A 15950-nucleotide genomic window follows, 5' to 3' on the forward strand; every position below is an offset into this window, starting at 1 on the left:
ATGGGTACTGAACTTAGCTATCAGCCTCTGCTCGGCCACTTTCCTCTGCTGCCTGTGTCTAAGTCCACCTTGGAGGATGGTCACCCGAAGGTCCGAGGCTGAATGTCCTGGACCACTGAAGTGTTCCCCACCTGGGAGGGAACCCTCCTGTCTGTTGATTGTTGTGCGCTGCCCATTCATCCGTTGTCGCAGCCTTTGCTCGGTTCCCCAGTTGGGGAACACTTCAGTCCAGGACATTCAGCCTCGGACCTTCGGGTGACCATCCTCCAAGGTGGACTTCGGGACAGGCAGCAGAGAAAAGTGGCCAAGCAGAGGCTGATAGCTAAGTTCGGTACCCATAGGGAGGGCCTCAACTAGGACCTTGGGTTCATGTCACATTACAGGTGATTACCATTGCACTACACACACACACACACACCGATATTCCTACACACGCACACTCTCACATACACACGGACACAGGTACACACAGACACACACTCACACATGCACCCCCTCACAGACTTAAGACACTTTGCACTCACTACACACACACACACTTTCTCACACTCACAACCCCTACCCCAGACAGACAGACACACACACACAGACAGACAAAGACCCACATGCACACATATATTTTGTGGGGCGAATTTGTACTTTCAGAGTTACATTGTACTTTGCTCAAAAACTGCATGCATTCGTGTAAAACTCCGTTATCTCACTTTTTAGATTAGAATCAATCTAAACATCATGGCATAGACAGAGAACACAGGGGGCCAACACCTTCAATATATTGTCTAGCTATCAACATTGTTAACAGCTAATCCGAAAATGCAATTTTTAAAAAAAGGTTTTGTGATCTACACATGAAAGAAGTGAAATTATCACTGTATTCTAACAGATGAAAGGCTTAACAATCAATTTTTCAATGTATAATTTCAGTTACATCACACTGTAAATTTTTGCTATAAATGCTGTGTTACGATTGAGCCCTCCACTATCACCTCATGAAGGAGCGTTGTTCCGAAAGCTAGTGTGCTTCCAATTAAACCTGTTGGACTATAACCTGGTGTTGTGTGATTTTTAATTTTGAGATAGTCATAACAGGCACAAACTGTGAAGTCCTTTTTCTCATCTTTGTCATAAGATTTGATGAATTGCTGCATGGGCCTTTAAGTAATTAACCTTTTAATTATTTGAATGAGTAATGATCATGCCCGCCAGTTATTCATGACTGTTTTGTTTTATCATTGCTGAATGCTTACTTAGTACACATCGTATTAGATCCCATTGTTCTAATAAATGGTCTTTCTGCCAGGGACGTCTGATATACCAAATGGCATTAATGGTGTCAATGGCCATTCTGAAGACAGTATCAAGGAAGAAGTACCAAAACATGCGATGAGGCTGTCTTTTGTGGAATATCGCAAGATTTCCAATCTTATTGTCATCCATCTCCGGAAGCTAGAGGAAGGTAACAATGCAAGTTGTTCAATTGTTTCATTGTCTAATACAATTTAGAACAGGTAAAAGTTTGCGATGTATGCTACCTGCCACTCAGAATCTCCAATATCTAAGGTATCATAGTTACTATATGAGATGCCAATGTTGTCAATCTTGTGCGGTATAAAAGAACCAGCTGAAGGTTCAAATATTTTTCTCCTTTTTATGTTTATAGTTGAAAAGAGTCAGAAATGGAAGCCAACTCTAAGCTTCTGCAAACTGTAACATCTGTCCAGGAGAGTGCATTGAATGCCAAGGTTTTAGTGTGCTATCAGCAGAGGATATTTACTTTCTCCTTTATATCTGGTGCATCTGGAGTGCGACCTAATTTTAGAAAGATAGTGGTTGGGACTGTCATTGTTTACTGTTGTGCAGGATTAACCTTCTCCTTGGAAATTATTTGATGGGGTGAAGACAATGGCTTAAAGTCCAAGAGGTTACTGAAAAGTACCCTGGTCTTGTCCTTACTGTGTAGTCAATAGCCAAACCAGTCCCTTTGGCAGAGCTTAAGTTCGCAACACAGACTGACGACTCTACCAAATTTGACTTTCAATGATTGGTTCGTCTAACAGAAATAATGAGTCTTAACATGGTAAACCCGAGTTTTATTCATCAGCACAAACTGTACAAGCTGAAGCAGAAGTAGTTTTACAGTGCTTGTGTATTTAAAACTGAACCCTCCATGAGAAAATGGGACTCTCTTCACAGACCTGTAGATAAAGAGTGGACAGTGATTTATCAGATATTGTACCACTTAATTATCACTGGGAGAAATTGAAGGTAGCCTAAGGTATGTATGGATCAAAGCACCTAATATTTTTCAGGAAGTTGAGTAGTCTGGATATAATACAACCAAAGTCCTCTGCTTGCCATGTGGAATCTCGATGGGATTTTAAAGAACTGTACCATCATGTTGTCGAGATGACCAAGTTCTGCTGCAATGAGTATTCCTGCAACCATCGTACCCTCTTAATTTTCCTTCTGGCTGTGCAGATCTCTGAGGTCCGTGCACGGCTGCAGCTTCTGGAATCAAGCCAAGCAGTTTAGAAAGAATATTGCTAATAACTGAGGCAAGGAACTGAAATTTCTCTTGTCACCCAATGAGTCCATTAGTTTCAATCCATTTGAATTAGCTTATAGGCACTGAGGTAAGAGTCCCTCTTAACTAATTAAGGAAGCGTTCTTTAAACAAAAGGACAAATCTTTGAGAAATTAGCTACCATTGTTTTAAGAGCACCTAACAAAAGTCTGTAATGTTGCCTGAGAAAACCATAAAACTTTACAAACGCATGAAACACTGAGCATATGTGCAAATAATGCATGGTGTTATTTAAATTGAAGAAAACTACAAAAATCTGCAACACGGATTTGGGGACACTTGTGTGCAACACAGCGCTAGCATACAGGTAATTATCCAGGTAAATGGAATGTTGGCCCTTATTTCAAGGTGATTGGAAAATAAGAATAGAGAAGTTTTACTGAAACTTTACAAGGTGCAGTACAGCACATACCACAACTGGAGCACTGTGAGCTGTTTCTGTCTCTTTATTAGAAAATGTTATTACATCATGGAGGTAGTTCAGAGAAGGTTACCTCGGATTATCCCTGATATGGAGGGATTTGTCTTATGAGCAAAAGTTAAATAGACTGGATTCTACTTATTGGAAATTAGAAGAATAAGAGGTGATCTCATTGATGCATGTTTTTTAAGGGATTTGACAAGGTAAATGCTAAGATGATGATTCCCCTCATGGGAGAATCTAGGACCAGAGGGCACAGCCTCAAAAATAAGGGATGCCAATTTAAATGGAGATGAGAATGTCTTCTGAGTGTTCAGTGTCTTTGAAACTCCATACCACAGAAAGCTGAGCGTTCAGAGTCCTTGTGTATATTTAAGGCTGCGATAGATTCTTGATCGGTATCCTAGAATGCAAAAGAAAAGAGCAGACTGTCACAGTAACATGCTGAAGCTGTATCACATCTGGGAGGAGAATAAACAAGCACAAGTTTGTCAGGCAGGAAAGACAATTTGGGACAAAAGGCATAGGGAAAGTAGGCCGAGGGAGGGCTGGGCAGTTCTCAAAAAGACCTTACTGTTGACTGGTTAACAACCACCAACCTAATTAAGAAGATTAAAAAACAAACTTTCATTGAGATGCACAGCAGTGAGGAGATGGCAGGATTGCTCAGAATATTAAAAGATGTCTTTAGGGACCAACTAGGATGCACAACCTAACCCACACAAGATGTGGGTGCAGAGAGTTTCCTCAACCATTCACCCAAATAAAACTAGCATCTTTCTCACTCAGGTCCTGACAAACAGGCGCAAGTGAAAGCAAAATCCAATTAATGTTGGAACTCAGTTAAAGTACAGAGGAACCTTGATTATCCGAATTTCGAATTATCCAAAGATTATCTCAAGGTCCCGATAGAAATGTTACATTGAAGAGGTGTTTCAACACCGATCGTGCCTTTTGTTTACAGTGATTAAAAATAAACCCCACTCACTGAAATGCTGCTGAGAATGGTCCTGGACTTCAATGGGAGCTCAGGCACCGTCTCCAAATGACTGCCCGTGTGCGTGCTCTCTCTTTCTACTCCCCCTATGCACACACATACACACGCTTTCCCTGGAGTTCGATACAGGTGTGTGCCCTGAACCCCTCCCCCCCCACCTTTCCTAGATAATCTCTCCATCATTGTCCTGTACAGGGCAGAGGTGGAATTTGTCAAAAAGTTGCAGTAAAAAGTTGTATTTTGAGACTCACCACCCCAAAGGCAGAGCATTCTTACTGTTGGTGTCCAGTCAGATGGTGGGAGGAGGGGTCGCAGACAGTGGGTGGAGGTGGACGGGGCCTCACAGGGGGCAGTGTTGGGAGTGGGCAGGGGCTCACGTGCAGTGTACTGCTGCCTATTCTGAACGGGGAGCGGATTTAGCAAGTGTTCGCTGTGTTAATCCCTTTGAACTGATGGGGAGGGGTGGGAGGCTTCTATAGTGCTGCAGGACCCTTACACACAAGTGTGTGTCTGCTCAGAAACAAAAGACCCTGAGACAGAGAGAGGGAGCAAAGCAGGCAGAATGAAGAAAAAGGAAACTTCCGAAAACTCTGAGCCCCAGAGGAGAGGCATTGAATCAATTAACCAAATAATCAATTATCTGAACGAAATAGTGCCCGCCATCTCGTTCGGATAATAGAGTTTCCTCTGTACTTGGAATTCCCAAATCTTGTTTGTGCCAAACTTGGTGTTTGAAGCAGGGTCTTCAGAAAGATTAATTCTGTAACTAGGGCATACTTCTACCCAATTCCTCACATGGAGAGCTGTATTGTTGCATTTATAGCTAAAATTGATAGATTAAAGAGATTCTGGTAACATTACCTAGCTAAAGAAATCTCAACCTTTGTCACATTGAACAACCTTTTTCTAATGTGCCATTGTACCATTCAGAATGGAAATATGCTCTGGCCATTTTCTGGAGGCTAATGTTTCTAACTTTATAGTATCTATTGATGCATAGTTATATAATGACATTTGAAAGGACCATATAGAGTCATACAGCACTGAAACAGACCCTTTGGTCCAACTTGTATGTGCCAACCAGATATCCTAAACTGATCTAGTCCCATTTTCCAGCATTTAGCCCAGATCCCTCTTAAATCCTTCCTATTCATGTACCCATCCAGATACCTTTTTAAATGTTGTAATTCTACCAACCTCCACTACCTCCTCCGGCAGCTTGTTGCATACAAAAACACTTGGCGTGAAAAGGTTGCCCCTCAGGCCCCTTTTAAATCTTTCCCTTTTCACCATAGTCCTCTAGTTTGTTACCAACCCTGTATTACCTTAAAGTATATGAATGCTGTTAATGCAGCGAGATGATGGTATTCCCTTATTATAGCTCCCCAGCCTTGTAGAAAGTTTGAAAAAAAAAATGACAGTTTCATTGGAGTTTGCTTTATAGCACGTTCACATTATAGCAAGAAACAGTGTGACAGTTGATTATTTGTCCAGACTTTTTAACTTGGTCCGAAGTACCTATGTACTGAATGTTAAAAAGAATACCTTGTATTGCTTAGTGTGAATGGGTGAGTCTGTGTTTCTTATTTTTCCTGTGTTTAGACACCATGTAACAAAATGCTTCTATAAAGTTAAGGATATCTGGTTGGCACATACAAGTTGGATCAAAGGGTCTGCTTCCGTGCTGTACAACTCTACATGTAGTACCTCCAAGTGTCACTATATAACTATGCTTCCAGGGTTGGTTTTGTAAAGAGGTATATTCTAAATATTACTTCATTATATTCTTGACTTAACCCATGTTCATATAATCTGAACTTTTAGCAAATGACTCTTTGTAAAGGGAAAGGGTATGGGTACGACAGCAACACTGTTTAGGTCTGCAAGGACCAGGGGTCAGATGGAGATGTCCAGCCTACATGAGCTTCAGAGGAGGGTGACATGACCCAGTTTGTATGCAGAAAAGATTATTGCATTTTTGACCTAGCCTAAAGATCAACAACATTTTGCTCCCTCTGTCTTTGTTTGTAACCCCTTCAGAAAAGTGTGAGCTTAAAAACTATCAGAGGGCAGAAAGCCAAGGGTGATTAAATATTTTTCATAATCATGAGACATCTGGCCAGTAGATGGCAGAAACTGGCCCTTCGTATGAAAGGGTTGAGAACCAGAGGGTGTGCAGAAGAAGTAAGTGAGAACAACACTTTCAAGCAGTCAGTAATCTGGATTTGATATGCATAGTCTGGAGGTATTGTAGAGGCAAATTCACTTGAGGGATTCAAGAGGGCATTAGATTTCTAAAAATAGAAATACCATGCCGGACTATGCAGCAGGAGTTAGGGATTTGGCATTGAGTCAGATGTTCAAAGGTGATGTCAACACAAAGGGCCATGTGGCCCCCTGCACTATTGTGATTCTGTCTGAGAACTTGTCTGCAGTTGCTTATATGTGTGTCAGTTTTTTATTGGAAATGTGGATATATGAATAGTGCAACCTGCCTGATTTGTTCCTAATACAGTTTGAGACCTATATAATTGGCCATATACTCTGGTTAAACAAATATGTCATAACTAGTGGAGAAGTGGAACTAGTCAAGGAATTTGTTCATTCCTCCTCAGTTGTTACAGACCTAATCTGGATGTTCCCTAGATTAGAGGAGTCTCCTCAGAATAACTAATAAAACGTAGTGCAAAGCAGATAGCTTGCTAAAGCCATATAATATTAAAGTGAACAGTACTATGATAGATGTGATTTAGTACAAATGAGTGCAGTATTTCAGATATTTGAATAAGCACAGCAGGTAAGTGTAATATAGTTCAAATAAATAATAGCTCCAAGACTGAAATTCACAAAGATTTGGAATATGATCTTCTAGATATTATAGTGAGGATAGAAAGTAATTCAAAAGCAAGTTTTACACGATAGATTTGTTGGGTTCATTGGAAAGATTGAGTCAAATGGGCTGAAATACCTCACTTTCTGGCATTTGCACATTATCTGTGCTATTAAATGCTTTGACTTCAGTTCACCTTGGATGACAAATGAGTGGGGAATTAACTTCAGAAAAATAAAACATTTTAAGTAAATTCTGTTTGTAAATCATGAACTTGGTTTTGTCTGTTCTTACCTGCAGAAGATGAAGATGCTTCCCCAAAGAAGAGTGAACTCGTTAACTGGTATTTAAAAGAAATTGAGTCTGAAATTGAATCGGAAGAAGAACTAATTAACAAAAAGAAATTAATTGAGAAAGTTATTTACAGGCTTATTCATTACGTAAGTAGGAACTATGTCTCCATTCTGATATAGAGTCAGAGATGTACAGCATGGAAACAGACCCTTCGGTCCAACTTGTTCATGCCGACCAGATATCCCAACCTAATCTAGTCCCACCTGCCAGCACCTGCCCCAAATCCCTCCAAACCTTTCCTATTCTTACACCCATTCAGATGCCTTTTAAATGTTGCAATTGTACTAGCCTCCACCACTTCCTCTGGCAGCCCATTCCATACATGTACCACTTGCTGCATGAAAAAGTTGCGCCTTAGGCCTCTTTTATGTCTTTCCCCTCTCATCCTAAACCTATGCCCTCTAGTTCTGGACACCCCCACGCCAGGTTAGAGACTTTGTCTAATTATCCTATCCATGCCCCTCATGATTTTATAAACCTTTATTCCTCCCACAGTCTAAAGATTTGCAGGCCAGGTGAATTGACCATGTTAAATTCTGCCTCACAGTGCCAGAGACCTGGGTTCAATTCCCGCCTCAGGCGACTGACTGTGTGGAGTTTGCACGTTCTCCCCATGTCTGCGTGGGTTTCCTCCGGGTGCTCCGGTTTCCTCCCACAGTCCAAAGATGTGCAGGTCAGGTGAATTGACCATGCTAAATTGGCCGTAGTGTTAGGTAAGGGGTAAATGTAGGGGTATGGGTGGGTTGTGCTTCGGCGGGTCTGTGTGGACTTGTTGGGCCGAAGGGCCTGTTTCCACACTGTAAAGTAATCTAATCTTAAATTGCCCATAGTGTTAGGTGCATTAGTCAGAGGGGGGATAGGTTGCTCTTAGAGAAGGTCTGGGCCGAAGGGCCTGTTTCCACACTGTAGGGAATCTAATCTAACCTAATAAGGTCACCTCTCAGCCTCCAACACTCCAGGGAAAACAGCTCCAGCCTATTCAACATCTCTCTATAGCTCCAATCCTGTAACCCTGGCAACATCCTTGTAAGTCTTTCTGAACCCTTTCACATTTCACAACCTCTTTCCAATAGGAAGGAAACCAGAATTGCATGCAATGTTCCAAAATGTGGCCTAACCAATGTCCTGTACAGCCGCAACATTACCTCTCAACTCCATATGTTCAAATAATTTAATGTGTTCATTAAACCCATTCTGTGAGTGATAACTACTGCTTGAAAATGGTTACAAACTTGTAATTGAACTTGTTGCCAGGTATTACTCAGTTTAGTTTATTTCTTATGTTTCTGGGTTACCATTATTTAAGACGTCTATTCTTTCTTGTTTGCTGTCTTGACTTGAACGTCTATTCAAATATTCTTTCTGTTGAAGTAAAAATTGCTAGTTAAGTATCTGTCAGATAAGTATCAGAATTAAACCTCTGCAAAATGCTGGTCATGGGAAACAGAGGGAGGCCAGATTCATTTTATTCCAAGTGAGGTGATATATTTGTTTACCAGGCATAGTTTAGCAACATGCTGCTGAAAATCATGGAAACAGTACAATCCATAAATATAGCAACAGTGAAGAACTAATTATTTCGAGTAAATACTGCACAATGCTCTTCTGAGGTAACTTTATATTGTAATTTCTTGATAGGACCATATCTTGATTGAACTGAAACAGACTGGTCTGAAAAGCCGAAAAGGAGAAGGTGATGAAGTTTTGGAGCAGGATCCCTACTTGGTTGTTAATCCCAATTATGCTTTGGAAGATTGAGTGTCGCAATCTACGCTAGATCAATGTGGAGTCTGTTACTTATAAAAATATTGCTAAAGTAGGCAACTCTCTAAAATACAGACATGGAACGAGTTTTGATATCATTTAATTCTCTTCCAGAATGGAATTGTTTTGGGTTTTAGCTCTGAACAGGTTACTGAAGTGCTAATCAAGGATAAAGCAATGGTTCCTGAAACTTTTGAAAAATATGTTAAGGACCTTTTTTGTTTTTTTTTAAGTCCAAAGGTATTTTGGCTTGAATGATGTAAGGAAATTATAATATGTACTTTAAAGTTTTTTAAATAGTTTAAAATGCACAGATGTTTCCTAACCATGTCTTTCTACATATTACCAGTTACAATTTATGATTCAAGATTAATAAGAAACAAAGATATTTTGGATCATATGGGTGGATAATTTGCATGCATTACAACTAGATTACAATGGTTGCATTATGTTCTTTTTAAAATGCTACAGCCGAGAGAAAGTTGTAATTTAATCACAACTTGAGCTAAAGATTTTATGGGAATTTATTTTGGAGGTATTTGCAAGACTGAGCAAAATCTGTCGACCATGAGACTAACTTGAAGATAGCTATGTGTCTGAGGCAATGTTGTAAATATATTTCATGTAGATTATTACCCTGAAACTGGTGTAATGGCTTCATTAAAATATAAAGGAAATTATGTTTTCCCAGTGTCGTCATACTAACTTTGGATTTCTGTCTATATATGTTTCTGTTTCAGCTGTCACTGTGTATGTTCAATCCTAACACACGTACTATTGCTGGAGTGAAATGGTGTTTAATCAATTGAACCCTTGTACAGATATTAATTATTAGCTCAACTACATTACAGTGAGGGCATGAATAGGAGTTACAATGTTTTTGAAAGATGTAAAAGAAAATATGTTCAATTGGACACCTACCGTAACATCAGAATGGGATCTATCTCCAGATAAATCTCGGTTAATTAGATTAGTACCAGGCACAGGCACATTACAAACTATTTGACTTGTACATTTTTATGGGATGATGAGTTCTTGTTAAATTTCACACAATAGATTGTAAAAATCAGGTTCTTCTTTAACAACTTCCTTTCTCCAAAGGTGCTCCAGGGCAATGGTTTGAAGTTGAGAGGAAGTGTTTGTATCTAATTGTTCTCTGCAATTTATTATATAATTTCCACTGCAAGTTAAGGTACAAGAATTGAATTTAGCATGCAGTCATTATACATCAAATTGTTATTTGTGGAATGCATGTTGTGCTTTTGTTAAATGCTGTAATTGATGAATAATATTTCAATAACAAGCATACTGATGAGCAAGGACTTCACACATGGACATAAGGAAGGAAGGATTGGAGGGAAAAAAGTGAAAAACCTGATTGAAAAGTTTTTAGTTTTCTGCAGATTTCTGAAAAGAGGAAAAGATATTTTGGGAGAAGACATCTGAGGTTGTTCCAAACAAGAATTGGTAAGCAGGACAAAATGGAACATTTAGCCAGGAGAATAAAAGCCAGTTAAATCACTTGAGTCTTTTAGTATTTCCCTTCAATTCAGTTTAGTCTATGGCATTTTTAACTTTATTTTTGAGTATTACTGATGAGGTTCAAGTTTATGGCTCATTGTTGTCATCCCAACTGAAGTTATTACTGATTATATCAGATCCTGGCCTGAAATCTTGATGGGTTTGTTTTTTTGATGTTTTAACAGTAAAATAGTTTATTCAGCAAGATAAGTGAAGGTCAAATAGGATAAACCAAACTACTTAGCACACATCTAAAGATTCTCAAACATGCTAAAAATATAATACTGTTGATTCAAAAGCATCCCTTTGCAGTACTGTCTGCAAGAGAGTCTCTTGTCACCTCTCTGGGCATAATTTAACTGTGATTTTAACTCCGTCTCAAGAATTTGATAGTGGTTTGCTGATGGCTTTAATACAAAGTTTTTAATTTTGTTTTTCTTAACTTCAAACAGTTGCTTCAACATTTACTAAACACTACTATTCCCTTTTTCAGAGAAAGTACTTTGCATGATCAGCTTCAAGTTCAATGCAGAATTGTCCCAGGCTGAGAGTAAAACAAGATTTCTCTCCAAATTGATGTTCTCCCCTAATACGCAACATCCACAATCTACTAACTGAATCCTGTTTATCAGGTCAGAGACTAGGAATCTTGAGTGAGTAACATCTCCTGATTTCCTCATAACCTGGATGAGTGCAGCTCCAACAACCATGAAGAAGGTTGATAACATCCATGGCAAAGCAGCACCTTTAACTGTCACTGAATCCACAAATGTTAAGTCTTCCTACCATTGTGCAGTGTGCAGCATCTGCAAGATGTACTGTAGAAAATTACATGGGCTCATTTCACAAGACTTTCAAAGCCTATGATCGCTACCATTTAGAAGGGCAAATGCAGATACATGGAAACACCAGTCTCCTTTCAAGTCACTCACCATCCAGACTTAGCAATATATTGTTGTTCCCTCTGTTGGATTAAAATCCTGGGACTAGTGAGAGTACACACATCAAATGAATGCGGTTCAAGAAGGCAATTCGCCACCACTTCATAGGTAACCAGGGATGGGCAGTGAATACAGGACCAAGCAGCATACCCACATTGAATGATTGAGTACACAAATGGTGAAGGAACAGCAATATAATTCAAAATCTGGAAGATGAGAAATTTGGAGAACATGTTCATGGTGTTCTCATGTATGGTACATTCTAGATAGGCAATGGCTCTGTATGGTTTGGGTGGGGTTGCTAAGGGTTTGACAAGCAGCTGCAATGTAACTTGTACATGGAGTAAATGCTGCTAATCTACATTGGTGATACCGGGATATGATGATAGAAGTGCTAAACAAGGAGTATGCTTTGCTGGGTAATGAACTTTGGAACTGGATTCTCAGCAATTGGGAGTATTGTATCACAATTTGGATGTTGGAAGGCTAATTATATTCATTGAGAATGTGGAAAAATAGGGCAAAGTCAGCATGGTTTCATCAAGGGAGGTCATGCCTGACAAATCTGCTAGAATTCTTTAGGGAAGTAACTAACAGGTAGACCAAGGAGAGCCATGGATGTTGTCTACCCAGACTTCAAGAAGGCCTTTGACAAGGTGCTGCACAGGAGGCTGCTGAGTAAGGTAAGTGTCCATGGTGTTAGAAGCAAGGTGCTAGCATGAATGGAAGATTGGCTTTAGGCAGAAAGCAAAGAGTGAGGATAAATGGTTCTTTCTCAGGATGGCAGCTGGTGACCATGGTGTTCTCAGGGTTAGTGTTAGGACCACAACTTTTCACTGTATACATTAACAATCAAGATGATGGAACTGAGGGCAGATGTTACAAAGATAGGTCGATGGACAGGTGGCGTTGAGGGAGTAGGGAGGCTGCAGAAGGATTTGGACAGGTGGGCAAAGAAGTGGCAGATGGATGACAGTGGTTAAGTATGAGGTCATGAACTTTGATAAGAAGAACAGAAGCATTGACTATTTTCTAAATGGGCAGTAAATTAAGAAGTCTGAAGTGCAAAGAGACTTGGGAGTTCTAGTCCAGGATTCTCTTGCAGGTTGAGTCAGTAGTTAGGAAGGCAAATACAATATTGGCAACTATTTTGAGAGGACTTGAATATAAAAAAAGGTATGTACTTCTGAAACACTTGGTCAGATCACATTTGGAGTATTGTGCAGTTTGGAGCTCCATATCTCAGGAAGGATATACTGGCCCAAGCGTGAGTTCAAAGGAGGTACACGAGAATGGTCCAAGAAATGAAAAGCTGAACATGAACATTTGAGGACTCAATGCAGTTTAGAGGGGGGGGGGGGTCCAATTGAAACCTACAGAATACTGAACAGCTGGACAGAGTGGTTATTAGGATTATGTTTCCATTGGTAGGTGAGATGAGGATCCATGGGTACAGCCTTACAATGAAGGAAAACTTTTTAGAATGGGGATAAGAAGAAACTTCTTCAGCCAGAGGGTGGTGAATCTATGGAATTCACTGCCACATCAGGCTGTGGAGGCCAGGTCATTGCGTATATTTAAGATTGAGATAGGTCTTTGATTGTCAAGTGTTACTGGGAGAAAGCAGGAGAATGGGGTTGAGAAACTTGGCAGCTATGATTGAATGGTAGAACAGACTCAATGAGCTGAATTCTACTTAGTTTAATAGTCATCTTGAAAAATTTATATGTTGCCACTTAGTTCCATCTTAGGTACAAAGGTGCCTCGGGACAGCTTCTTTATTTACAAGATCTTAGAAAATAGCGAAACAGTTTATGCAGCTGAAGTAAAAATTCTGAACCACGGTCTTCCAACTCAGACCACGCTGGCACCTACTCTTCACTTCACACCAGGCTTCCTTTTTAGGATCATGAGGCTGGGAGATCACTTCAGATTGCCATGGCAGGAAGCTGCCACTGTGCTAAGCCAGTAGGTCTGTCACATTATGTGGGAAGGCCACCACATTGGGAGATCACTGCACCACATTGGAGGTTTGCCAGTCATCAGAGGCTGGGAATGATTGGAAGCTGTGTGAGCAGGAGGAAAAAACGCTAAGAGGAATAAATGAGAGGAAGAATGGGCAGAGCGGATGAGCTCCAGCTGGAGTATTGTCCTCTGCTGCAAACTTGATCAGAACAGACACCTGCCTTATAAATGGTGGAGAGGCTTCGCAGAGTCATAAGGTAGTTTATTTAATGTAGACTTCCAAACCTTTGATCTGCTTTTGTAGCCACAGTATGTGTTATGATGGGTCCAGTTTTACTTTCCCCTTTCTGGTGCCTGAAACAAGTTCTGCTTAGGTCAGAATTGAATTGAAGTTATTGTCACGTGTACCGAGGCAGCGTGAAAAGCTTTGTCTTGTGAGCAATACAGGCAGATAACAGAGATAAGTTTAATAGATAAGTAAATAATAGGTAAACAGCGGCAAAAACAAAAGCATAGGTGCAGGCGAATGTTAAGAGTTGGTGAGTCCATTCAGTATTCTTACAGAGGTAGGGTAGAAGCTGTTACGAAACCGACTGGTGTGTATGTTCAGGCTCCTGTACCTTCTCCCCAATGGTAGAGGTTGTAGAAAAGCATTGCCAGCGCGGGATAGAGTCATAGAGATGTACAGCACAGAAACAGACCCTTCGGTCCAACCCGTCCATGCTGACCAGATATCCCAACCCAATCTAGTCCCACCTGCCAGCACCCGGCCCATATTCCTCCAAACCCTTCCTATTCATATACCCATTCAAATGCTTCTTAAATGTTGCAATTATACCAGCATCCACCATTTCCTCTGGCAGCTCATTCCATGCAAGTACCACTCTCTGCATGAAAAAGTTACCCCTTAGGTCTCATATCTTTCCCCTCTCACCCTAAACCCATGACCTCTAGTTCTGGACTCCCTGACCCCAGGGAAAAGACTTTGCCTATTTACCCTATCCATGCCCCTCATAATTTTGTAAGGTCACCCCTCAGCCTCCGAAGCTCAAGGGAAAACAGCCCCAGCCTGTTCAGCCTCGCTCTATAGTTCAAATCCTCCAACTCTGGCAACATCCTTGTAAATCTTTTCTGAACCCTTTCAAGTTTCACAACATTTTTCCGATAGGAAGGAGACCAGAATTGCATGCAATATTCCAACAGTGGCCTAACCGATGTCCTGTACAGCCTCAACATGACCTTCCAACTCCTGTACTCGATACTCTGACCAATAAAGGAAAGCATACCAAACGCTTTCTTCACTATCCTATCTACCTGCGACCCCACTTTCAAGGAGCTATGAACCTGCACTCCAAGGTATCTGCTCAGCAACACTCCCTAGGACCTTACCATTAAGTGTATAAGTCCTGCTAAGATTTGCTTTCCCAAAATGCAGCAACTCGCATTTATCTGAATTAAACTCCATCTGCCACTTCTCAGCCCATTGGCCCATCTGGTCCAGATCCTGTTGTAATCTGAGGTAACCCTCTTTGCTGTCCACTACATCTCCAATTTTGGTGTCATCTGCAAACTTACTAACTATACCTCTTATGCTCGCATCCAAATCATTTATATAAATGGCAAAAAGTAGAGGACCCAACACCAATCCTTGTGGCACTCCACTGGTCACAGGCCTCCAGTCTGAAAAACAGCCCTCCACCACCACCCTCTGTCTTCTACCTTTGAGCCGTTCTATATCCAAATGGCTAGTTCTCCCTGTATTCCGTGAGATCGAACCTTGCTAATCACTCTCCCATGGGAACCTTGTTGAAGAATTTACTGAGGTCCAAATAGATCACATCTACCGCTCTGCCCTCATCCATCTTCTTTGTTGCTTCCTCAAAAAACTCAATCAAGATTTCCCACAAACAAAGCCATGTGACTGTCCCTAATCAGTCCTTGCCTTTCCAAATACATGTACATCCTATCCCTCCAGATTCCCTCCAACAACTTGCCCACCACCGATGTCAAGCTCACTGGTCTATAGTTCCCTGGCCTGTCCTTACCACCCTTCTTAACAGTGGCACCACGTTAGCCAACTTCCATTCTTCAGGCACCTCACCTGTGACTATCAATGATACAAATATCTCAACAAGAGGCCCAGCAATCACTTCTCTCGCTTCCCACAGAGTTCTAAGATCTTTGATAATGCTTGCAGCCTTTCCTTGATAGCGGGCCTGGTAGATGGATTCTATAGATGGGAGGTTAGCCTTTGTGATTGTCCAGGCCGAGTTCACCACTCTCTGTAACTGTCTCCAATCTTGAATGGTACAGTTGCCATTCCAAGTAGTGATACATCCAGACAGAATCCTCTGGATGGTGCATCTCTCCAGGTTGGCAAGGGTATTCACCATCATGCCAAATGTCCTCAGCTGCTTGAGGAAGAAGAGATATTGTTGGGCCTTTGTAACCAGTGCGTCCACATGAAGAGTTTAAGAAAGCTTGGTGTCATCAGCGAACTTATAAATGGCATTAGTCTGGTATTTGGCAACGCAATCATGGGTATACAGTGAGTACAGTTAAAAAGATGCCCT

The 15950-nt window shown here is 40.9% G+C and overlaps 1 protein-coding gene across 1 annotated transcript in view; it reads left to right on the plus strand.

The window, feature by feature from the left end:
* The window catches only part of LOC122551696 (DNA replication licensing factor MCM6-like), a 39575-nt gene extending 29945 nt beyond the window's left edge, over positions 1–9630 (plus strand). The window contains exons 15-17 of the mRNA XM_043694025.1: positions 1301–1456; positions 7133–7272; positions 8825–9630. Coding sequence (XP_043549960.1) covers positions 1301–1456; positions 7133–7272; positions 8825–8944 — 416 coding nt within the window. The 3' untranslated portion in view covers positions 8945–9630. The remainder of the gene's footprint in view (positions 1–1300; positions 1457–7132; positions 7273–8824) is intronic.
* Positions 9631–15950: the final 6320 nt, after the last annotated feature.

This window comes from Chiloscyllium plagiosum, chromosome 7, assembly GCF_004010195.1.
Source record: "Chiloscyllium plagiosum isolate BGI_BamShark_2017 chromosome 7, ASM401019v2, whole genome shotgun sequence".
Taxonomy (NCBI): Eukaryota; Metazoa; Chordata; class Chondrichthyes; order Orectolobiformes; family Hemiscylliidae; genus Chiloscyllium; species Chiloscyllium plagiosum.